This window comes from Mustelus asterias, chromosome 22 (genome assembly GCF_964213995.1).
Source record: "Mustelus asterias chromosome 22, sMusAst1.hap1.1, whole genome shotgun sequence".
Taxonomy (NCBI): Eukaryota; Metazoa; Chordata; class Chondrichthyes; order Carcharhiniformes; family Triakidae; genus Mustelus; species Mustelus asterias.
In genome coordinates, this window is record NC_135822.1 from 19,672,796 (window position 1) to 19,685,189 (window position 12,394).

At 42.7% G+C, this 12,394-nt stretch overlaps 1 protein-coding gene across 1 annotated transcript in view; it reads right to left on the minus strand.

The window, feature by feature from the left end:
* The window catches only part of LOC144509884 (alpha-N-acetylgalactosaminidase), a 209,548-nt gene that overhangs the window by 169,476 nt on the left and 27,678 nt on the right, over positions 1-12,394 (minus strand). The window contains exons 3-4 of the mRNA XM_078238828.1: positions 7,099-7,183; positions 3,079-3,152 (exon numbers count right to left, since the gene is read on the minus strand). Of these exons, the coding sequence (XP_078094954.1) occupies positions 3,079-3,152; positions 7,099-7,183 (159 nt within the window). The remainder of the gene's footprint in view (positions 1-3,078; positions 3,153-7,098; positions 7,184-12,394) is intronic.

Genomic DNA, 12,394 nt, shown 5'->3' on the forward strand with positions numbered 1-12,394 from the left:
CAGAAACTGAACTTTGTTCTTTCTTTGAACAGACTGGGAATAGAGGGATACAAACACATGGTCTAGTTGGGCACATGAGCGGCGCAGGCCTGGAGGGCCGAAGGGCCTGTTCCTGTGCTGTATTGTTCTTTGTTCTTAGATCAGCCATATAAATGCTGTGGTTACAACAGTGAATCAGAAACTTGGAATTATGTGCAGAATATCTCATGTCCTGACGCCCACCCCCCCCCCCCCCAAAACCTGTCCATCATCTACAAGGCACAAGTTGGGAGTGTGATGGAATATTCTCCACTTGCCTGGATAAGTGCAGCTCCAATAACACTCCAGAAGCTCAACAATATCCAGGACAAAGCAGCTTACTTGATTGGCACCCCATCCACCACATTCAACTTTCACTCCCTCCAACACTGATGCACAGTGACAGCAGTGTGTACCATCCACATGATGCACTGCACCATCTCACCAAGGCTCCTTCGACAGCACCTTCCAAGCCGGCAACCTCTACCATAGAATCATAGAATAATATAAACCCTACAGTGCAGAAGGAGGCCATTCGGCCCATCGAGTCTGCACCGACCACCATCCCACCCAGGCCCTACCCCCACATATTTACCCACTAATCCCGCTAACCTACGAATCTCAGGGCAATTTTAACCTGGCCAATCAACCTAACCCGCACATCTTTGGACTGTGGGAGGAAACCGGAGCACCCGGAGGAAACCCACGCAGACACGAGGAGAATGTGCAAACTCCACACAGACAGTGACCCGAGCCGGGAATCGAACCCGGGACCCTGGAGCTGTGAAGCAGCAGTGCTAACCACTGTGCTACCGTACCATACCACCTAGAAGGACAAAGGCAGCAGATGCATAGGAACACCACCACCTGCAAGTTTCCCTCCAAGCCACGCACCATCCTGACTTGGAGCTATATAACCATTCCTTAACTATCACTGGGTCAAAATTCTGGAACTCCCTCCCAAATAGCATTGTTGGTGTACTTACACCACATGGACTGCAGCAAATCAAGAAGGTAGCTTAGGACCACTTAAGGGCAATTAGGGTTTGGCAACATGAAGGTTGCCTAGCCAGCGATGCCCACGCCCCATGAAATAATATTTTAAAAATCTAAAAGTACTGGTAATATCAAACCTTAATACAAATATCAAATTCTTCTCATCAAATACCATCTCCTGCCAAAGTAACATGGCCTTGCAAGATGGCCACCAATATGGAAGAGCACTGTGCACTGGTCCACACGTGCACAGAAATCTAATGATGTCACTTCGCTGTACCCAATCTTCCAAAATGTTATGGGCATAAAATAAGTGGATAAATTGAAGGCCAAACTTAAAATAAAAACAAAGGCTAGGAAATCAGCACCAGGCAAGAAGTGAAACAACCCAAACACACAGGCTCTTCTCAGAGAGTCATTCACATCTTTCAGGAAATAGTTGCTCCCTGATCAACTGATCCCTGTCCCAGTGCTGAGACCAGATTTCAGATGGAACTTTTCCCCCCATAAATCCAGAATTCCCGGTCAGTTGCTACCTGCACCCACATACAATACATTTCCCCCCCCCCCCCCGCAATAAAACAGAGATGTCCTCGTCTCTTCGGAAGCAGGATGCACATTATACTCTCTAATTCAGCAAGAGGAGGTATTAGTAAAATTCCTAATGTGTCTGGGAGGGAAATGGTTTGGAATGGAAGAGAACCTGGGATTGAATTGGAAGCAGAAAGGTTGACCAGTTGGAGAACTGGAACTGTGCATGCATGGCGTTGGCAACAAATGCAGTCTTTAATGAAACTGAGATAATGAATGTCAACAATCTATTCGATCATCACCCAAAGTGTAGGCACACATATTTCTCTGTAGGTGTCACTGAATAACACATATAGAGGCTAGATTCATTGGTTATTTCTGCTATCCCTCACCCAGAAAAGCATTGGTAATATTATCATCCTCATTAAACACTGGCTCAGATCAGCTAACTCAGCATAGGCTGGGGATTGCACCCTGGGGTTTTCTAATCCATTTGGGTTTGTACCACACTAAGTAGTTCTGATCTGTTTTGAACGTTGTATACATGCGAACATACAAATTAGAAACAGAGTAGGCCACTCAGCTTCTCAATCCTTCTCCGCCATTCAATTAGATCTTGACTGATCAGATTGGAACTTCAACCCCACATTCTTGCCAATTCCCAATAACCTTTAATCAACAATCTATCTACCTCTGCCATAAAAATATTCAAACTTTGCTTCCATTGCCTTTTGAAGAAGAGAGTTACAAAGACTCTGACCCTCAACAAAAAATTCTCCTCGTCTCTGCCTTAAAATCTCTGCCTGTAAAATGAGTCTTCTAGTGAAGATTGATGCAAAATACCTGTTTATTTCATCCCTACTTTCCATCAATTCCCTAGACGCACTTTCTACTGGAGCGTTGCTCACTAACTCTTTTCTTATTTAAACATTAATAGAAACTCTTACCATCCATATTTATATTACTAGCTAGCTTTCTCTCGTACTCTAATTTTTCCCTTCTTATTAACCCTTTTGACATTCTCTCCTTTATAATTCTTTCCAATCTTCAGACCTGCCACCGGCCTTTGTGCAATTACATGCTTTTAAAAAAAATTTTGATCCTGTCTTTAACTGTTTTAGTTAACCCCGGTTGGTGGGCCCTCTCCTTGGAATTTTTCTCTCATTGGAATTTGTTCAAATAACAATTCATTCCCGATTCTCCATTATTTTCATACATAGAATACATATTTAAAAATTCATACGTTGCCGTTATATTCTCATAATTATTCAGATAAATTCAACTTGCAGCATTATTTTAGCATCACTTCTTCCTGATCCAATTTCATGCATCCTCAGATTGTTGGTTAAGATTGGAATATTTGTGTACCTAACATTGGTTTTGCATAGCTGCTTTAAGCTGATGCTTAGGTCTCCTGTTATTTGTTCGTTTTTGTCTGTGGTCTGTGCTAATTTACATTATAAGAAGTCTCACAACACCAGGTTACGTCATGACTAATTTACATTAAACATGGAAATGACTTTGTCTGTGTACCTTATGCTGTCTGTCTGGAGTTGTTATGATAACAGCATCGGCAAATTTCTCCCGTTCTGCAGCATCTTTCCAATCTGCCAAAAACAAAACAGGCGAAAGTTATTAATCAAAAAGTATTGATGAAAAACATGTCTAATTAACTGTCCTTTGGCTTCAAGAAATAGTAAATCAACATTTCAACAGTTCTTTTTTCAGCAATATTGAAGTTCTGAACTACCAAACGACTATAAATCAACTTTGTCCGATTTCACTCTCTATATTTTGAATTACAACTAGTTGGAGTCATACATAGCACAATGAAGATGGTTGTGAGTGTTGCAGGTCAATCACCTCAGTCTCAGAATATCACTACAGGAGTTCTTCAGACCCAACCACCTTCAGTTGCTTCATCAATGACCTTCCTTCTGTAAGGTCAGAATTGGGGCTGCTTGCTGATGATTGCACAATGGTCAGTACCATTCATGCATCCGCAGATAATGAAGCAGTCCGTGTTCATATGCAGCAAGTCCTGGACAACATTCAAGTTTGGACTGATAAGTGGCAAGTAACATTCATGCCAGACAAGTGTCAGACAATGGCCATCTCCAACAAGAGAGAATTCAACCATTATGCCTCGATAGTCAATATCATTACCATCTCTGAATCCCCATCATCATCATCCTTGGAGTTACCATTGTTCAGAAACTGAACTGGACCAGCTTGGTTAACACTGTGGCTACAAGAGTACGTCAGACGACGGGAATTCTGCAGCGAGTAACTCACCTCCTGATTCCCCAAAGTCTGTACACCATCTACAGGACATGAGTCAAGAGTGTGATGGAACACTCTCCATTTGCCTGGATGAGTGCAACTCCAACAACATTCAAGACACCTACCACCATCCAGGACAAAACTGCCCACTTGATTGGTACACCAGCCACCACAGACGCACACTGGCAGTAGTGTGTATCACATGCAAGGTGCACTGTAGTAACTCAATAAGCCTCATTCACCGGCACCTTCAAAACACGTGTGTTGGGATTTTACAGCCTCGCTTGTCCAGAAACCGTAAAATCCCACCTAAGGTCAACAGACCTTTCCGTTATCCGCCCCTCGCCCACTCTGATTCCTGTGGTGGGCGGGGCGGTAAAATTCCACCCATAATCTCTAACACCTAGAGTTCATGGATGAGAGGGGTGTGGAGGGATATGGTCCAAGTGCAGGTCAGTGGGACTAGGCATAAAATGGTTCGGCACAGACAAGAAGGGCCAAAAGGCCTGTTTCTGAGCTGTAATTTTCTATGGTTCTATGGTTCTACCTAGAAGGACAAGAGAAACAGATGCGTGGTAACACCTCTACCTGCAAGTTCACCTCCATAGTGCACACAACCATGACTTGGAAGTATATCGCCGTTCCTTCACTGTCACCAGGTCAAAATTGCAGAACTCCCTACCGAACAGCAATGTGGTTGTGCCTAACCACAGGGACTACAGCGGTTCAAGACGGCTACTCAACATCACCTTCTAAAGGGCAATTAGGGATGGGCCTAACCCACAACCCTTGAAAAAAATTAAGGTTTTGTATTTCCTTTACTCTTATTTTACTAATTTTCTTTGCTTCTATTTTTCTTCTTTGGAAGCTGCTGTTTCTTCTTTGATATAGTTCCACACACACCAAATGCCTTCCAGTAACTCCTTGCACTCAAGACTAAAAGACTTTTGACAGGCTTTTTAACCATGTTCACGTTACTGCCAAGCCTGATTCTGTCTTCAGCCACAAATGTATTTTCCAGTAAGTGGAACTGGATAGCCATCATGGGCAATAATTTGGCTGTTTCTTTCTCCTTGAGGTCTAACTCAGCATAGACTAGGTGTGAGTGTACATGCTATCTTCCTGCTCTCGGTTAGCGGGTAATTCACAGCCGTACCCAGGTATGGACTGTTCAGACCAGGTCAGCAAGGGTGAACTACTCTTCTCTTTGTCCATTCCTGAGTTGGTTTTAAAAGAGTTTGAATTTATAATGGAGATTATATTGCCTATTTAATATATATATTTAACTGTGTGCAGCTCGGTGCATGAAATAAGCCAGCCAGGTTCTTTAAATTAATAGCTCAAGTGAAGATGCAGAAATTAACAAAAGAATTAAAATGTACAAATACGTTCAACTACCCATGAATGGAGAAACAGCACACACAATTCCCCTCAAGCATGCAAAAAAACAAATAAAGCTCTGCAGAATATCAGACCTAAAAAACTTGGCCAAGTAATAAGTAAAGTCAGGAAAACAATTATTCAAGGATTGTCTATGAGTTGCTTGGAACTGAAGGTTACCTTTCCACAGTAGTTGTTGGTAGTTGGCGTTTCTCAATGGAAACATTGGCGTTGATTCAGAATTCTGCTTTATGGACTCTTAGTTTGCAGCAATTAGGTCTTTTGGTGGGTGATTTGAATCACAAACAGCTCAACTTTGATGAGAGGGGTTTCAGAAGAAAGAGATGAGGCAAGGCTGTTGCCCCTGTGGCAGTTTCTCTCTTGACCATTCAAATCCAGTATTTTTTTTAAAAACACCCAACAGCTGGAACACATGACCTCTCAGACCTCCGTCGTCTCTGTGTCTCCATAAAAGCAGCTTATATCCTTGGCAAATATAACATAACTGCGATGGCCAGTGTTCTTTGCCTAGCAAGAAGTGACTTTTCCAAAAATGTTCAATACATATGTATATTCAGCTGATGACATAAAGTTATATATGTCCAGCTGTCATTATAAATTAACATTTTATATGATGCATCTTCATAACATCAAGTGAAGTTGATCCACAACTTGTTGACTCAGATACAAGGAGTTCTGTCTGGGGACTATATTACTGCTGGGTTGGTGGGATGCTAGCGTTAAATCAGACATAAGCTCCTTGAAGATTTCAAAACAATTCATAAAAACCTGCCGTAAGTGAATCCACACTGATGAGCTAGTAAAAAGAGTGTGGATGAAGATCAGAGCTGGCCAAAACTAGGTTCTTCCCCTTCTTTTCAGCAGGATACACTCTTCTTCATAGAAATCATCATAGAAACCCTACAGTACAGAAAGAGGCCATTCGGCCCATCGAGTCTGCACCAACCACAATCCCACCCAGGCCCTACCCCCATATCCCTACATATTTTACCCACTAATCCCTCTAATCTACACATCCCAGGACACTAAGGGGCAATTTTAGCATGGCCAATCAACCTAATTCGCACATCTTTGGACTGTGGGAGGAAACCGGAGCACCCGGAGGAAACCCACGCAGACACGAGGAGAATGTGCAAATTCCACCCAGACAGTGACCCAAGCCGGGAATCGAATGTGAAGCAGCAGTGCTAACCACTGTACTACCGTGCCACCCAATTCTTGTTATTCTTGTTGCTACAGTCTCAATACTATCACGGCACGGTGGCACAGTGCTTAGCACTGCTGCCTCACAGCACCAGGGACTCGGATTCAATTCTGGGTCACTGTCTGTGTGGAGTTTGCATGCTCTCCCCGTGGGTTTCCTCCGGATGCTCCGGTTTCTCCCCACAGTCCAAAGATGTGTGGGTTAGGTGGATTGGCCATGTTAAATTAACCCTAGTGTCAGGAGGATTAGCAGAGTAAATATGAGGGGTTATGGGAATAGGGCCTGGGTGGGATTGTGGTCGGTGCAGACTCGATGGGCTGAATGGCCTCCTTCTATGATCATAGGGATTCTTTGATTCTATACCGGTCGTAATGTGGTTGGTGGTACTGCAGCTAGAAGGCAGAGAAATCAGCTGATTCTCTGCCTGATCCTTGCTCTACGTTCAGAACATTTATCTTCTGCTCCAGATGAACAGTACTTCAAGCATTTACACCTGTAAACAGTATATTTATTTTGATAAGATAAAAAAAAGCAGCACTGGTATATTTCTAAATTCAAATTAACTCAAGTTTTGTTCTATATACTTAAAGTTTAATACAATTAGCCACTTTGATTCAACATTAACAGCCATATAGTAATGTAAGCAGCCAACCAAAGCTACTCACGATTGAAGACATTGCGATCTTGCACCGAGTAATTAATCTGCAAATTCTGTCTGGCAATTAGGCGACAATCTGCTACTCCCACAACCTGGAACATAGATAATATAACAATAGATTAGTTCAGATAATAACAAAAATGTTGGAGCAACAAATGTTAGAGATAACATAATTACAATTAAAAAAAAACAGTAACACAGCCATCATCAGGGAGACAGAATAGAATTGATGTGGTAAAGAAAGATCACATGTTGCGATCTCAGAATATGTTATAACTGGATGGGAAGATCCAGAATGGAGCCCTGGCTCAGAAGATTGTAACTTGTACTTTTTTTGTAAAACATGGAGGAACAGAGTCACAGGACCACTAATTACATTTAAGAAAAAAATATTAAATATGAAAAAATTGGATGATACAATACTCCTTTACTTACCCCTTAGCTTAACAAATTGACACAGATTTTAAGATCACCACAGATTACAAATGATATCTTAAGCTATAACGGTTTCAGTAACACAAACATCCCTTTAAGCACACAAATTGGCCGTGTCAAATACACACATACCATTCTGAACCCAAGTTAGTGTCTGTGAATTTCTCCTCAGAATTCCCCCAGATGATTGCCACGTGAGAGTTTCCAAATTCCACTCCCAAAAACATGCTTCAAAATCTTCTTTCAAAATAGTGCTTTCCCTTTGTGGTTTGCATTCTGAAATCCAGTTCATGTTTTCCAAATTACTCTTTTAAACAAAGCTTATGCTCCACTTTTAACAGTAAGTCCAGTATCCAGGTTTTATACTACCCCTATAGGATTTCTTAGAGTCATAGAGGTTTACAGTATGGAAACAGGCCCTTCGGCCCAACTTGTCCATGCCGCCCCTTTTCTTTTTAAAACCCCTAAATTATCCCAATTGCCCACATTTGGCCCATATCCCTCTATACCCATCTTGCCCTTGTAACTGTCTAAATGCTTTATACTAGACAAAATTATACCCACAATTTCTTTGTCTTGACTGTTGTATAGATAGTTTGCAATTGCTTTAAACTCTTGATTCCCAGACTCTGTTAAAATGGTGTCAAACTTTGATTTACCTCTAAATCTGGTTACTGCAATTGTCTCTTTACTCAATATTTTGTTTACTCTTCCTTGAATTCTTCTGGATAATACCTTGGTCTCTGTTCTCTTAAAAGAATGTCTGAATAAGACGGACGTTTTGTCCCAATTCCCTGGTTATCTGGTTCTTTGGGTAGCCTGCCTCTTTGCACTGCCCTCTGTCCAGAATTCTTCTGGCAGATGTTCACTCAGTAAGAAGTCTCACAACACCAGGTTAAAGTTTATTTAGTAGCACAAGCTTTCGGAGCACTGCCCCTTCATCAGGTGAGTGGGAGTTGTGTTCACAAACAGGGCATATGTCAGGGCAGATGTTCACTCCCCAGTGTTCAACTGCAATATATCTAGCTAAACTCAAAAAAACCTATCTTAAAAGGCCCCCAATTGCTACTGTTACTTTTGCCAGCCTTTTTACTCTTCACACCATAACCTTCTCTAAGCACAATAGAAACACAGTTGAAACTGAAACCAACCTCCACACCTTTGTCCAGCTTGAATCCAATTATAGGTTTTAACCTTCCCAAGCACAGAAACATTAAATTAAACCCACTTGAAACTATACCTTATTTCTAATGTTTGTCAACACAAATATAAATTCCTTAATTTAGTTTTCCTAACACACATTAATATAGGAATTGTACACACCACCGAATAGTGGAAAGCAGGTGGAGAAAAAATATGTAAACAAACTAGGAAGTAAAAGACAAAGAATGATAGTCATGGGAGATTTCAACTACCCTGAATATCATTGTCCAGAAGAGGTTAATAAAGGGGACAAAGTGCACAGGACTCATTTCTAAGGTAGATGGAAGCTAAAGAGAAAGTGCTAGAGAAACTAAAAGATCTGAAAATTGATAAATCTCCGGGCCCAGATGGGCTACATCCTAGAGTTCTAAAGGAGATAGCTGAAGAAATAGTGGAGGCATTAGTTATGATCTTTCAAAAGTCACTGGAGTCAGGGAAAGTCCCAGAGGATTGGAAAATCGCTGTTGTAACCCCACTGTTCAAGAAGGGAACAAGAAAAAAGATGGAAAATTATAGGCCAATTAGCCTAACCTCAGTTGTTGGCAAAATTCTAGAATCCATCGTTAAGGATGAGATTTCTAAATTCTTGGAAGTGCAGGGTCGGATTAAGACAAGTCAGCATGGATTTAGTAAGGGGAGGTCGTGCCTGACAAACCTGTTAGAGTTCTTTGAAGAGATAACAAATAGGTTAGACCAAGGAGAGCCAATGGATGTTATCTATCTTGACTTCCAAAAGGCCTTTGACAAGGTGCCTCACGGGAGACTGCTGAGTAAAATAAGGGCCCATGGTATTCGAGGCAAGGTACTAACATGGATTGACGATTGGCTGTCAGACAGAAGGCAGAGAGTTGGGATAAAAGGTTCTTTCTCAGAATGGCAACCGGTGACAAGTGGTGTCCCGCAGGGTTCAGTGTTGGGGCCACAGCTGTTCTCTTTATATATTAACGATCTAGATGACGGGACTGGGAGCATTCTGGCCAAGTTTGCCGATGATACAAAGATAGGTGGAGGGGCAGGTAGTATTGAGGAGGTGGGGAGGCTGCAGAAAGATTTAGACAGTTTAGGAGAGTGGTCCAAGAAGTGGCTGATGAAATTCAACGTGGGCAAGTGCGAGGTCGTACACTTTGGAAAAAAGAATAGAGGCATGGACTATTTTCTAAACGGTGACAAAATTCATAATGCTAAAGTGCAAAGGGACTTGGGAGTCCTAGTCCAGGATTCTCTAAAGGTAAACTTGCAGGTTGAGTCCGTAATTAAGAAAGCAAATGTAATGTTGTCATTTATCTCAAGAGGCTTGGAATACAAAAGCAGGGATGTACTTCTGAGGCTTTATAAAGCACTGGTTAGGCCCCATTTGGAGTACTGTGAGCAATTTTGGGCCCCACACCTCAGGAAGGACATACTGGCACTGGAGCGGGTCCAGCGGAGATTCACACGGATGATCCCAGGAATGGTAGGCCTGACATACGATGAACGTCTGAGGATCGTGGGATTATATTCATTGGAGTTTAGGAGGTTGAGGGGAGATCTGATAGAAACTTACAAGATAATGAACGGCTTAGATAGGATGGACGTAGGGAAGTTGTTTCCATTAACAGGGGAGACTAGGACGCGGGGGCACAGCCTTAGAATAAAAGGGAGTCACTTTAGAACAGAGATGAGGAGAAATTTCTTCAGCCAGAGAGTGGTGGGTCTGTGGAATTCATTGCCACAGAGGGCTGTGGAGGCCGAGACGTTGAGCGTCTTCAAGACAGAAATTGATAAAACTCACTTTTAAATCTAGTAATGGGGAATGAAACGGAGCAGATAAGTAATAAAAGAAGAGGAACGTCTAGAAAATAGTGACCATAAAATAACATGGTTTAGGGTAAATAATTGAAAAGGACATATGTATGACAAAGACCAGAGTGACAGATTAGAGAACTGTTTTTTGCAAGGACTGAGTATTGAACATTGAAAAATAAAATGGACAATAATATTGGCAAACAATGATATAGAACATTAATGAAAATACTTAAAATAATATCCAGAGCCCTGGCTTTTTTCCATGCTAAAAATACATTTATTAAAATTTATTTTTTCATGCGGTTCAGGTGGCACTGGCGAGGGCAGTATTTATTGCAAATCCCTTATTACCATAGAAACCCTACAGTGCACAAGGAGGCCATTTGGCCCATCGAGTCTACACCAATAACAATCCCACCCAGGCACCATTCCCACAACCCTACATATTTACCCCACCAATCCCCCCTAACCTACGCATCCCAGGACACTAAGGGGCAATTTAGCATGGTCAATTCACCTAACCTGCACATCTTTAGACTTGGGAGGAAACCTGAGCACCCGGAGGAAACCCACGCAGACACAGGGAGAACGTGCAAACTCCACACAGACAGTGACCTAAGCCGGGAATTGAACCCAGTCCCTGGAGCTGTGAGGCAGCAGTGCTAACCGTTGTGCTACCGTGCTACCCTTAATCGCCCATGAGAAGGTGATGATGAGCCGCTTTCTTGAACCACTGAAGTTCATCTGGCATAGGAGCCCTCACAGTGCTATTAGAAAGGGAATTCCAGGATTTTGACCCAGTGACAATGAAGGAATGGTGATATAGTTTTAAGTGAGGTTAGTGTGTGGCTTGCAGGAGAACTTATAGATAGTGGTGTTCTCATGCATTTGCTGTCCTTGTCCATCGAGGTAGTAGAGGTTACAGGTTTGGAAGGTGTTGTTGAAGGAGCCTTGGTAAGTTGTTGAAGTTGATGGTGTGTACCATCTTGTGGATGGTACACACTGCTGCTGCTGTTTGTCAGTGGTAGAAGGAGTGAATATTTAAGGTGGAAGATGGGGCACCTGGATGGTGCCAAGCTTCTTAGGTGTTGTTGGAGCTGCACTCATCCAGGCAAGTCAAGAATATTCCATCACACTCCTGACTTGTGCCTTAGAGACGGTGGATAGGGTTTGGGAGTCACCATTAATGAGTCACCGTTGATGAATAAAATAAGGAAAAACTGAGGATCATAGAATCCTATAGTGCAGAAAGAGGCCATTCGGCCCATCGAGTCTGCACCGACCACAACCCCACCCAGGCCCTACCCCCATAACCCCATGCATTTACCCTAGCTAGTCCCCCTGACACTAAGGGGCAATTTAGCATGGCCAACCTACCTAACCCGCACATCTTTGGACTGTGGGAAGAAACTGGAGCACCCGGAAGAAACTCACGCAGACACGGGCCAAGTGTGCAAACTCCACACAGACAATGACTCAAGCCGGGAATCGAACCAGGTCCCTGGCGCTGTGAGGCAACAGTGCTAACCACTGTGCCACCATGCCACGATGTGGAGATGCCGGCGTTGGACTGGGGTAAACACAGTAAGAAGTTTAACAACACCAGGTTAAAGTCCAACAGGTTTATTTGGTAGCAAAAGCCACACAAGCTTTCGGAGCTCTAAGCCCCTTCTCACCTGAAGAAGGGGCTTAGAGCTCCGAAAGCTTGTGTGGCTTTTGCTACCAAATAAACCTGTTGGACTTTAACCTGGTGTTGTTAAACTTCCACCATGCCACCCCAGGAATGGGAATAATACAAGTACATCGCCAGAAGGGCACAGCAGGACAAGAGAGAATACAAAGAGCCTGTTCTGATGAAAGATCATTCAACCTGAAACACT